Source organism: Cetorhinus maximus, chromosome 12 (genome assembly GCF_964194155.1).
Source record: "Cetorhinus maximus chromosome 12, sCetMax3.hap1.1, whole genome shotgun sequence".
Classification (NCBI taxonomy): Eukaryota; Metazoa; Chordata; class Chondrichthyes; order Lamniformes; family Cetorhinidae; genus Cetorhinus; species Cetorhinus maximus.
In genome coordinates, this window is record NC_135890.1 from 77679860 (window position 1) to 77693576 (window position 13717).

The 13717-nt window shown below is 41.0% G+C and overlaps 1 protein-coding gene across 1 annotated transcript in view; it reads left to right on the forward strand.

The window, feature by feature from the left end:
• The window catches only part of LOC144687612 (citron Rho-interacting kinase-like), a 215439-nt gene that overhangs the window by 17669 nt on the left and 184053 nt on the right, over nt 1-13717 (forward strand). The window contains exons 6-7 of the mRNA XM_078553958.1: nt 3717-3859; nt 7556-7649. Of these exons, the coding sequence (XP_078410084.1) occupies nt 3717-3859; nt 7556-7649 (237 nt within the window). The remainder of the gene's footprint in view (nt 1-3716; nt 3860-7555; nt 7650-13717) is intronic.

A 13717-nucleotide genomic window follows, 5' to 3' on the forward strand; every position in this document is an offset into this window, starting at 1 on the left:
AAAACTTTACCCAGAGGGTGGTGACGGTCTGGAATGCGCTGCCTGGGAGGGTGGTGCAGGCGGCTTGCCTCACATCCTTTAAAAAGTACCTGGATGAGCACTTGACCCGTCATAACATTCAAGGCTATGGGCCAAGTGCTGGTAAATGGGATTAGGTAGGTAGGTCAGGTGTTTCTCACGTGTCAGTGCAGACTCGATGGGCCGAAGGACCTCTTCTGCACTGCGTGATTCTGTGAATGTTAAAATATTTTGAATATTTGCTGCCCTGTGGCAGATCATTTCAGACTTGCTCCCCATAGAAACCAGAGATTTCAGATTTTGCTATGATAACTGGGTGGGAGAGGGAGTATCGCCAAGAGGATTTGTAGGGAATCCCTGCGGATCAGTCTTTTCTGTTGATGGCAAAAGAAAGGAAATCTGAAATAGCCATCAATCATTGGGAGACTGAAAGGTTAAAATAATGATGACTTCCTAAAAGGCAGATCTATTTAAAAATGCCCTAACTGGGAGGTTTACTGCATATTTAAATTTAAAGTATTGCTTCTACATTTGCCTCTTTTTTTAAAGAAGGCTTGCAAGATTTTATTTGTGTGCAAGCGCACCTGTGTGTTAAACAAAGGCTAAGACCGGCAAAAGCTGTTATGTGTGTCATTCATCAGGATAAATTAAAGCTTCATTATTCAAAAGATCTAATTTGAGCAGTAGTTACAATAAAACTTTGTATAGTCCTTCCCTTTCCCAAACTACTTACACAGGATTTGAGTTCTTGACCAGCATACTTCTCCAGCTTGACCCTCTTACTCGGTGTATGACAGTGTCTGCTTCTAACTGCAGGTAACCGAAGCAACACCTTGGTAGTGTAACTCACTTGCATAAGATACATTGCACTTTACATACTTTGGCTTCATTCAAAGCTTCAGCATCACTCTGTGCTCTCAACCTGCTGGTCAAAAACACCCCATACACCTTGCTTTCACTCCAGCTGTAATGATACTATTTGAAAGTGGACTTAGCCCATTGGCTTTAGAAGATCTGATGGAAAGCGAAAAGGATAAGTTGATTTTAAAGGAATTGGTACACCTAGTTATATGGATAATTGGGTGCTGATCTGTGCTAAAACCTGGGTAAATCACTAGTATAATTGAATAAAGGTTATTTAAAAGGTGAAAGCAAAAAACTGTGGATGCTGGAAGTCCAAAACAAAAACAAAAATACCTGGAAAAACTCAGCAGGTCTGGCAGCATCTATGGAGAGGAGCACAGTTAACGTTTCGAGTCCGAATGACCCTTCAACAGAATTAAGTAAAAGTAGAAGAGAGGTGAAATATAAGCTAGTTTAAGGGGGGTTGGGGCAAGTAGAGCTGGATAGAGGGCCAATGATAGGTGGAGATAACCAAAAGATGTCACAGACAAAAGGACAAAGAGGTGTTGAAGGTGGAGATATTATCTAAGGAGTGTGCTAATTAAGGGTAGAAAGCAGGACAAGCAAGGCACAGATAGCCCTAGTGGGGGTGGGGTGGGGTGAAGGAATCAAAAAAGGCTAAAAAGTAGAGATAAAACAATGGATGGAAATACATTTAAAAATAATGGAAGTAGGTGGGAAAAGAAAAATCTATATAAATTATTGGAAAAAAAGTTGGGGGGGAATTGGAAAGGGGGTGGGGTTGGAGGAGAAAGTTCATGATCTAAAATTGTTGAACTCAATATTCACTCCGGAAGGCTGTAAAGTGCCTAGTCGGAAGATGAGGTGCTGTTCCTCCAGTTTGCGTTGAGCTTCACCGGAACAATGCAGCAAGCCAAGGACAGACTTGTGGGCAAGAGAGCAGGGTGGAGTGTTGAAATGACAAGTGACAGGGAGGTCTGGGTAATGCTTGTGGACAGACCGAAGGTGTTCTGCAAAGCGGTCACCTAGTCTGCGTTTGGTCTCTCCAATGTAGAGGAAACTGCATTGGGAGCAATGAATGCAGTAGACTAAATTGAGGGAAGTGCAAGTGAAATGCTGCTTCACTTGAAAGGAGTGTTTGGGCCCTTGGACGGTGAGGAGAGGGGAATTAAAGGGGCAGGTCTTGCACCTTCTGCGGTTGCATGGGAAGGTGCCGTGGGAGGGGGTTGAGGTGTAGGGGGTGATGGAGGAGTGGACCAGGGTGTCCCGGAGGGAACGATCCCTGCGGAATGCCACCAGGGGGGTGAAGGGAAGATGTGTTTGGTGGTGGCATCATGCTGGAGTAGGCGGAAATGGTGGAGGATGATCCTTTGAATGCGGAGGCTGGTGGGGTGATAAGTGAGGACAAGGGGGACCCTATCATGTTTCTGGGAGGGAGAAGAAGGTGTGAGGGTGGATGCGCGGGAGATGGGCCGGACATGGTTGAGGGCCCTGTCAACCACCATGGGTGGAAAACCTCGGTTAAGGAAGAAGGAAGACATGTCAGAGGAACTGTTTTTGAAAGTGGCATCATCAGTACAGATGCGACAGAGGCGAAGGAACTGAGAGAATGGGATGGGGTCCTTACAGGAAGCGGGGTGTGAGGAGCTGTAGTCGAGGTAGCTGTGGGAGTCGGTAGGCTTGTAACGGACATTGGTGGACAGTCTATCACTAGAAATTGAGACAGAGAGGTCAAGGAAGGGAAGGGAAGTGTCCGAGATGGACCATGTGAAAATGATGGAGGGGTGGAAATTGGAAGCAAAATTAATAAAATTTTTCCAGGTCCAGACGAAAGCATGAAGCAGCACCGAAGTAATCATCAATGTACCGGAGAAAGAGTTGTGGAGTAGGACTGGAAGAAGGAATGTTCCACATAGCCCATAAGGAGACAGGCATAGCTGGGGCCCATGTGTGTACCCATAGCCACACCTTTTATTTGGAGGAAGTGAGAGGAGTTTAAGGAGAAATTGTTCAGTGTGAGAACAAGTTCAGCCAGACGGAGGAGAGTAGTGGTGGATGGGGATTGTTCGGGCCTTTGTTCGAGGAAGAAGTGGAGAGCCATCAGACCATCCCGGTGTGGGATGGAGGTGTAAAGGGATTGGACGTCCATGGTGAAGAGGAGGTGGTTGGGGCCAGGGATCTGAAAATTGTTGATATGATGTAGGGTGTCAGAGGAATCACGGATGTAGGTGGGAAGGGACTGGACAAGGGGAGAGAGAATGGAGTCAAGATAGCAAGAAATGAGTTAAAAGGTGAACTTGGTTTTCGGTATGCCAAATAAATATTGAACCTAATAAAAATCTAAAACTGTAGTTGGAGGAATCCTCCTTTTTGGATTGTTTACTTACTGCCTTATATACTGGAGAATTGCCCATCTCCTGATTTTGGAACCATAAGTCTGCTCAAAAGTGGTTTGATGATTCTGGTTTGGCCTCAACCTGACAAATTTGTATTCCCTTTGAGAATGTGTTTATTTCAACTTTCTCCACGTATTATATGAAGGTACTGACTTGCTCAGTCTGGTTCCATGTGTGTCATCAGCTCTCTTGATACTTCACCAAATACCTATATTTGAGCCAAGACTATACAGCTGGACTCCTTGACTCTCCTCAATTGATGTCCAACTATGTTTGCCTTTCTGGCAACGATCTCTGGGTGGGAACATAGCCTTTTTTTTTCTTTCCTAGCTTAGAAGCATGGAGATCTATTGGAACGCTCCAAAACTACTTGTTGCACAGAACAGAATTGCACACAGAGTTGTAGAATGTGTACTAATGTGCCTTTTCTGCCTTTAGGTAATGGAATACCAACCGGGGGGTGACCTGCTGGCACTCCTGAATCGTTATGATGATCAGTTTGATGAGAGTATGGCTCAATTCTATTTGGCTGAGTTAGTTCTGGCCATTTATAGCGTTCATCAGTTGGGTTACGTTCATAGGTGAGCATCTATACAGGATACTGGAACTGTAGGCCAGTAGGAAAGAAATGGTGCAAGTCTGCAGGTTGGTGGCTGATCTGACGATGAAATGGACTAAACTGAATCTCTCTTCATGGGGTGTTCCGTGTCGATACAAGGTGACAGAATACCATCTGATAATGAAGTCTCAGAGTTTAATTGCCAATCACATCTATTAAACAGCATTAATAGCAATTAAACAAGCAAATGGCACAATCTCACTTGTTAAGAGTAGCTTTTATAAGCTTATCCACTCCTTGTTCCAGAAAGTAATAATTGCTTTGCATTTCTATCCTATCATTAGCTTTCATACATGGTCTTTTTCTTTTTCTCACCAGATACATAGATTATCTAGCCAAATTAACTGCCTTTGATCAAACAAACTCATTTTATTTAAAAAAGAAAACACACTGATTAAGTACCTGTGAAGCATTTACCAAGACCTTGTGACTCTAATGCTGTTAATTTTTCCAAGAGATGTCAGTCAAATGCATTTCAAAAAGTTCAGTTTGTATTTGAATTAACTGGCTTGGTCTGTCTCATGGGTCTCTTGTTTTTAAACCAATTGGTTATTGTACCCAAATGAGATGGAATACTCCATTGTGAGTGAAGTTGGATTTAACTCCTTCTGTACTGTGACAGAATTAAATAAGCTAATACCATGTTAAATCTTGAATGGTAAGTGTTTTGTTTTTTCCCCCACAAGGGTTTATAATGACCAGTAATTCCAGGCGACTAATATATATTCACATTGCTAGTTCTACATTTGCAATGTAATCGTAATTTTTTATATTGTGTACCTATCCTGAATGTGAAATCGATAGTTACTGTTGGGTGCAGTGGGAAAGATTTCCTTTAAGGTAAGGGAAACTGGGCCTTTTTCCGTGGGTATGCTAATATATACCCTTTGTACCAGGTGGCAGCGGTTTATGGTTTCTTTGAGGAAGCCACAAGGAAACGTTGATGGTCAAAAATTTTCTTTTAAGTAACATATTTAATGTAGTAAGAACAGCTCAAGATACTTCAAAGGCAATAGTGGACAGCAGCAAGATGTGGGGGCTGTGAAGAGAAGTGCTCCACAACTCAATATAGATTGTTGTACTTTCCTTATTGTAAATTGTAACAAGGATAACATGTTACATTTCTTGGGTTTCCCTGCACCTTTTTTATTGGTCATTTTTGATTTTCTGTGATTCGGGCTGCTCTTAAAGGTTAGCACTATCTCTCTTTATCGAGTTATAACTGAGAACCCTTTTCATTTAAGATTACTTCAGCTACTATCCCATTCTATTCATAGGATCCTATTTTGTTGTTTTCTTATAGGATGCGGAGCTAGTTAAGCTAAAATATATTTCCACATTGCTATTTGCTTGCAGTATCACTGTATGATAAATTGTCATGTGTTGTAATTTAACCTGAACTACATACACAATTTTAATATTGCAGGTTGTAAGATGTAAATTTTACTCAAAGATCTGACCACACGTCTGCATAAATTTTCAAACGGCTTATCGATGGCCTGTGGTATTGCTCCTGTTAAATTGGTGTATACACTGCAATACTCCTATACGGGACAAAGCACCATGTAATGTGCAGCTGTGTGTAACCTCAAACATCTCTTTAAGGTGACAAGTTCTAATTTTTGTGCCTTCCTTGGGCCAATTGGGGGCTATTTGCTCTTGGATAGGTCCTGAGATTAAGTAGACGTCAGGGGAAAGTTAAACTTTTTTCTCTTTAAAAGTTTTTAAAAATTGCATTTGTGACATGAAAGTGAGGAATGCACCTCAACATAAAAATTGTACCCTACTCCTTAGTTCCTACCACTCCTTGTCCTAGAGCTGCCCACCTCTCAATAGTTTAAGGTCTCAATTACTTAATACTCTTCCCTGAACTACTTGTTGACCTCACAAATCTTCCTTTCCTTGGGTCCTTAATTGTTCCCACATCACTTTCTTGATTCTCCTGAGTACAAATGACCTCTCCCAAATGTTCCAATGCCCCATACACCCGTTTGGCTTCCACCCTTCTCCAACAGCTCTTGCACTGGGCCTACCTGTTTATGCCTTTTCTCGCCCAGTTACTTCCATTCCTCACTTCTGCCTTCTGAGAAAATCACTATAGTTGGATACCTGCTTGACTGTGACCCTGCAACTAGCTTTATTTTGCTTAAAGCAATGTACTTCTATGAAAATTAACAGCCTAAACTGCTTTGTAACCAGTTTCTGGGGATATAATCTTAATGTACCTGCAGACCTCCTTCCAGTGCTTCCAAGATTACCTTCCCTGTAGCTTGTAGCTCTCCACCTCTAAAATCATAAAGCTCTACACCCTCCCCAATAGACCTTGATACTCGATTCCTGTTGCTCCCAAACAATGTTTCCCAATTTTCTTCCTGTAGTTACTGCCCCTGAAACCACCCCCGGCCCTTTTATCTCCCCAGTGTTCCAAGCAAACGTGGTTGCAGAACCATTCCATAATAGTCACATCCCATTCCAGTACACCCAGCCATACCCAAGTTGCTTCCCTTCCTTGATGTTAGCAACATTTTACTTGTATGAGAACACACTAACAATGCTCCCAGAACCCACTAATACTCTTCCAAATCATATGAACATCTTTTGCCCACACTCACTCGCTGATGCCATTACATGCTGTACAATCTGGAACATTTTCCCCACCATTACCTTTTGTTGTGTTTTTCAAGTAAGGAATAAAATTAGCTGCATAGCTAAATTACTATATAATTATAATCAAAACCGCTGATTTACAATTTCCATGATATTGTGGGCATAATCAAATTACTTTGAGACTTATAATACTGTTAAAACCCACATGATACTTTTGAATAATTGAAATTGCATTTTTATTATAAATACCATAACATAAATGAGTGTGCCAACATAGTTAATACCAGAGTTTTCTAATCATTGGACTTTGTTCTGTGTCCTCTACTACCAAAGTAAAGCTAACTCCAATAAAGAGTATTGCAGTGATGGGCTCCTTTAACAGGGATCCTGTGCTGACTACATTAATAAGCCAGTAGCATTGGAACTTAATAATGTGCTCTGTCTGGAAATAACCCAAGAGACCAATTTTGTGATGGTGTCAATATTGCACAATCTGTGATCCTGGTTAATGTGGATAAATTAGAATACAGCTCCCTTTGGTGATTGTCTTCAGATGAGTTTAATTGGACACAGTACCAGGTCAGATGATACTGCTAGAAGGAAGGAGTATCTTTCTACACTCAGAGTTCAGCTGAACTTGGCAGTTAACAATGGCTGATGCCTCTATAGGTTTCTGATACAAAATCGCTTGAAATTTCTGCACTTCAAAGCGATGACACAGTAATCTCCTGATGCACTTGCCCATCATTAACTGCTGAGTAGGATTATTGCTCGGTACACTTATTGTTAAATATACTGAGACCATGTTTTAGAAGAGCAACATCACTGACAATGCAGCACTCCCTCAGTAACTGTCCTAGATATCTTATCAAAGTGTTGAAATGTGGTTTGAATCCACAAGCTGCTGACTGAAATCGGAATGATCAGCTATGCTAATACCTCAATGTGGGGCTCTAAAATTGCCTGTTAATCACAATAATTCTAAATTGCATAGTGGTGTTTCTAACGTTGTCATTTGAAGGAATGATTGATTTTGTCTTTCTCTTCTCAGAGATATCAAACCTGAGAATATCCTAATTGATCGAACAGGACATATTAAACTGGCAGATTTTGGATCAGTGGCCAAACTGACTGCAAATAAAACGGTATGGTAAAGACCCTGGAATGCTCAAGCTAGTCTGTATGTTGATACTGCAGCCTGTTGGGTCCAAGCATGTATATGGGAGTACTGTAATCTGATTTAAGTGAATTGGTGCAGAATGATGTACCAAATAGTGAAATGCTATATGGAGGGTCCTGTTTCTCAATGTGGCTGGCTCTTGGGCCCACTGTGGGGAAGGACACTGATTTGCATTATCACTTTTAGTGGCTTTAGCCTAGAGACACAAAGTGACAAATCTCTGAGAGACAGAATTTACAGTACACTTTAAAGTTCTTAAAATAGGGGAATTTTTATAAGCACAGTTTTGCTTTTTGACAGGTAACTACAAGTAAAGAACCAGAGAACCCAACTGATGTGGCAACAGCATTCTTTTGTGAAAGTGGTCCAAAGATCAACATTATTATCTTCAAAATTCAGCTGTATCAGATAACGTAATATGTTGCATTTAACAACCAATAATATTAGCTATAAGGTGGACCAGAAAATAAGCACAATCTTCAAGTGTGCAGTCATCAGCTTGAGGTATTACAATCTCTGCCCAATACCTTTAAGATCATAAGATAGGAAATGAGGGAAAATGTCAGCTGTGGCTCACTTGATTGCACTTGTGCTTCTGAGACACCGATATTGTAAGTCTAAGTTGCATTCCTGAGACTGGTGCATAAAATCTAGGCTTACACTCCAGTGCAGCCCTGGGGAGAGCTGCACTTTTGGAGGGGCAGTCTTGCAGATTAGACAATAAGGCATGGCTCTGTCTGCTTTCAAAAGTGAACGTAAAAGATCCCATGACACTATGTCAAAGAACAGGGAAGTTATCTCTGTGGCCTGGCCAATATATATCCCCCAATCAACATCACAAGAAAAGAATGTCTGGTCATTATTATTGCTGTTTGTGGGAGCTTGCTGTGTGCAAATTGGCTGCCAGGTTTCCTGCATTATAAGTGACTACACTTCAGAAGTACTTCATTGCATGTAAAGCATTTTGAGAGGTTTTGAAAAGCATAATATAAGTGCAGCTCTTTTTTTTTTAAAAAAAAGAAGAAATTGTAGATTTAACCGTTGCTATCAGTTGTGCATATCAGGGCACCAACACAGATTACCTACCCCAAACAACAATGCATTTAATCCCAGGTTACCAAGGAGAGAATCGCAAGTTTTTTTTGAGGCTTGCTATATTGGAAGTAAGCACATGTAAACCTCTATTCAAGAAAAGAGGAAGAAAGAAAACCGGGAACTGCTGGCCAGTTAGGCTGACATCAGCCCCCGGAAAAGTGGAATCTATTACTAAGAAAGACTTAACAATGCAACGTAAGAAATAGGAGTGGGAGTAGGCCATTCAACCCCTTGAGCCTGCTCCGCCAGTCAATAAGATCATGGCTGATCTAAGTGCCCTTAACTTCACTTTCTTGCCTGTCCCCCATAACTCTTGATTCCCTTGTCGATCAAAAATCTGTCAAACTCAGCCTTGAATATATTCAATGACCCAGTCTCCACTACTTGCTGGGGGAGAGAATTTCAAACACTAATGACCTGCTAAGAGAAGAAATTCCTCCTCATCTCAGCCTTATTTTTAAACTGTGCCCCATAGTTCTAGATTTCCCCACTAGGGGAAATATCCTTTCAGCATCTACCCTGTTAAGGCCCCAAAGAATCATATATGTTTCAATAAGATCCCCTCTCATTCTTCTAAACTCCAATGAGCTCAAACTGCTGAGCCTTTCCTCATAAGACAACCCCTTCATCCCAGGAATCAGCCTAGTGAACCTTCTTTGAACTGCCTCCAATGCAAGTATATCCCTCCGTAAGTCAAGTGACCAAAACTACACACACCACTTTAGGTGTGGTCTCACAATGCACTGTACAGTTGTAACAAAACTTCTCTACTTTAATACTCCATGTCCCTTGTAATAAAGGCCAATATTTCATTTGCCTTTTCAATTACTTGCTATACCTGCATGCTGACTTTGTGATTCATGTATAAAGATACCAAGGTCCCTCTGTGTAGAATAATGCATTAATGGTTATGGCAGTGAGTCAAAGATGTATATCATGATGTAACAGTGATCTGCAAGAGACTAAGAAGAAAGATGGAATAGTCTGTACAAGAGAGAGATGCACCTACCTCAAAGCCTAGAATGTTCTATAGCTTAAATAAAGGGGTATTTGAAGAAACCTGCCAGAGTTAGACCTAAGTTGCTCATAAGTAGTGGGAAACCTTTTTAATCCAGAACAGGCCACAAGTTACCCAAACACTATTTAAAGTGGAAACCAAACCACAAACTACTCTGTATCACAGCATTCTGCAGTCTATCTCTATTTCAATAATACTCTGCTTTTCTATTCTTCCTGGCAAAGTGGACAACCTTCCATTTTCTCACGTTATACTCCATCTGCCAAAATTTTGCCCTCTCAGTTAAACTATCTATACCCCCTTGCAGACTCTTTGTATCCTCCTCACAACTTGCTTTCCTACCTATCTTTGCATTGTTAGCAAAGTTGGCTACAATACAGTCATCCAAGTCATGAAAATAAATTGTAAATAGTTGAGGCCTGGCATTGATTCCTGTGGGACTCCACTAGCTGCAGTTTGCAACCTGAAAATGACCCATTTATCCTGACTCGTTTCCTGTTAGCTAGCCAACCCTTTGTTTGTGCTAATATATCACCACCAACACTATTTACTCTTATGCGGTGTTGTAACCTTTTTTGCGGCACCTTGTCAAATGCCTTTTGGAAATTCAAATTCACTTTATTGGTTCCTCTTTATCCACCCTGTTTATTACATCCTCAAACTACTGTAATAAATTTGTCAAACATGATTTCCCTTTCAAAAACCATTTTGACTCTGCCTGATTGTATTATGACTTTTAAAATCTCCTGTTATCATTTTTAAAACATTTCCTGCTGTCACTTTAATAATGGGTTCTGGCATTTCCCAATGACAGTTAGACTAACTGGTCTATAGTTTCCTCCTTTTTTGAGCAAAGGTTTTTGCAGTTTTCCAATCCACTGGGATCTTTCCAGAACCGAGGGAATTTTGGAAGATTGCAACCAATGCATCTACTACCTCTGCAGCCATGTTTTTTAAGAGCCTTGGATGCAGGCCATCAGGCTTAGGGGACTTGTCAACCTTCAGTCGTATTAGTATTCCTACTACTTTTACTCTAGTGATAATGATCCTACTGAATTCCTCCCTCCTTTTTGTCTCTTCATTTTCAACTATTCTTGTGATGCTTTTACTTGGGATGCATGCTTTTACAAAAGGAAGCCATGTTTGACAAATTTGAGAGTTTTTTGAGGAGGTTACATAAAGGGGAATCAGTAGATGTAGTATACTTGGATTTCCAGGAGGCATTTGATAAGGTGACACACAAAGGGTTAGTAGGCAAGATAAGGGCTCATGGTGTTGGGGGTCATATATTAGCATGGATAGAGGATTAGTTAACACAGGAAGCATAAATGTGGCATTTTCAAGTTGGCAGGCTGTGACTAGTGGAGTGCCACAGGGATCTGTGTTGGGGGCTCCAGATTAATGACTTAGGCGAAGAAACAGCGTAAAAGTTTGGGACGATACAAAGCTGGGTGGAAATGTAAGTTATGAGGAGTTCACAGGATGCAAAGAGATATAGGCAGGTTAAATGGACAAGATGGCAGAGTATAATTTTTTAAAAATTCTTTCACGGGTGTGGGCATTACTGATAAGGTCAGCATTTGTTTCCCATCCTTCATTGCCCTTGAACAGAGTGGCATGCTAGACCTTTACAAAAAGCGGTTAAAAGTCAATTGCTTTGGATCTGGAGTCACATCTCGGCCAGACTGGGTAAGGATGGCAGATTTCCTTACTTAAAGGATATTAGTTTTTATAACAATTAATTATCGTTATCATGGTCACCATTATTAAGACTAGCTTTGTATTTCAGATTTATTAATTGAATTTAAATTCAAACCCATTTGAGCCCCTATCCCCAGAGCATTAACCTGGGCCTCTAGGTTACTAGTCCAATGACAATTCCAGTACACCATTGTCTCCCCAGTGGAGATGTGTGAGGTTATTTACTTTGGTTGTAAGAATAGAAAAGCAGAATACTTTTTAGAAGAAACTTGCAAATGTTGATGCTCAGAGATACTTGGGTTTGCTTGAACAAGGAGCACAAAAAGTTAGCATGCAGATATTAAGCAATTAGGAAGGTAAACAGCATGTTGGCCTTTATTGCAAGGGGATTAGAGTACAAGAGTAAAGAAGTCTTGCTATAATTGTACAGGGTTTTGGTGAAACCACACCTGGAATACTGTGTGCAGTTTTTGTGTTCATAGTTAAGGATATACAGTAAAGTCCTGCTGTTTGAGGGGGTTATGTTCCCATTAAACCTTGCAAATGATGAAATTGCGAACAATGAACATGTCTTTTCAGTGGGACTCAATTAGGTAGGTTCCAGCCATGCGAGGACAACGTTTTGGGAAGTTATTCTACAGCAAATTGAGGTGCAGTACCTGTAGATGACAGATGGGGGAGCCTCTGAGCAATACTGTACATTGGTGAAGATTTCAAAATTGTTTGGGTGGCACTTCAGCTCCCAGAATAATAATCACTTAGAGTCAGAGTTATACAGCACAGAAACAGGCCCTTCGGCCCATCGTGTCTGTGCCAGCCATCAAGCACCTATCTATTCTAATCCCATTTTCCAGCACTTGGCCCACAGCCCTATATGCTATGGTGTTTCAAGTGATCATCTAAATACTCTTTAAATTTCTATGCCCTAATGGGATAACAATCTGATGTACCAATCTCCAGCTTTCATTTGCTGAGACATGATCCAGCTTCCATTTTCTCATTAAAATATCACCCGTAAGGTAAAAACATTCTGTTATACATTTTTCTTCTGTTTCCGAGTAATCTTTCTGATATAAATGTTTTAATTGCAAATCCTCCTGCTGCAACTTAATTAACTTGAGTTAAACACTTCAGCTGAATTGTCCTCTCCTGTCTCTTTCTGAACAATGTTATCAAACACAGTGCCTGCTAATTGGATTTCAATACCTTCTTCCTGCCTTCGAACTTCCTGTCCTCCTTGTTTTTCTTGCTTCAACCTGTGTGCCTGTGATCTCGTTATCACACAATCTGGAAACAATCCAAGATGCTCCTCTTGTACCACCTCTGTTGAAAACACTTCTACAGGCTGCTCAACTACCATAGGCAACACCCATATTTCTGATCCAGCTATATCATTACCCAGAATAAATTGAAATTGAACCCTGCAATAGGAAACTTTTGCACCACCCCAACGGTCACTTCACCAGTTTTCCACTTACTTTTTAAATTTACCTTCCACAAGGGAATAGGTTTAGCATTTCCATGAACCCCACTTATTATCACCTGTTCCTGCAATACTCCCCCTGAACAACAAATTTGCGATGGAGACAGTACAGCGAAGGTTCACTAGATTGGTCCTTGGGTTAAGAGGCTGACTAATTTGGGCCTATATTCTCTGGAGTTTAGAAGAATGAGAGGCGATCTCATTGAAATATACAAGATTCTGAAGGGGCTTGACAGGGTAGACACTGAGAGATTGTTTCCGCTGGTTGGGGAATCTAAAACACAGGAGAACGGTTTCAGGATAAAGGGTGAATCATTTAGACTGAGATGAGGAGACTTTCTTCACTCGAAAGGTTGTGAATGTTTGAAATTTTCTACCAGAGGGTTGTGGATGCTCCATCATTGAATATATTTAAGGCTGAGATGGAGAGATTTTTGGTGTCTCAGGAAATCAAGAGATTTAGGGAGTGGCTGGAAAGTAGAGCTGAAGCTCAAGAACAACCATGATCTTATTGAATGGCGTAGCCTAGCCAGCGACCCCCCACATCCCAAGAATGAATTTTTAAAAAAAGCAGGCTCAATAGGCCATATGGTGTACTCCTGCTCCTACCTTCTTCTGTTCTTGTATGTCTGCACGCAAGTCATACTTCCTGCACAGTGTACGTATGATACAAAATCTTTATTGGGCACCTCATGGCTCATCAAAGTAATGTTTGTTTGCTCTAAAGCAGTGTAAA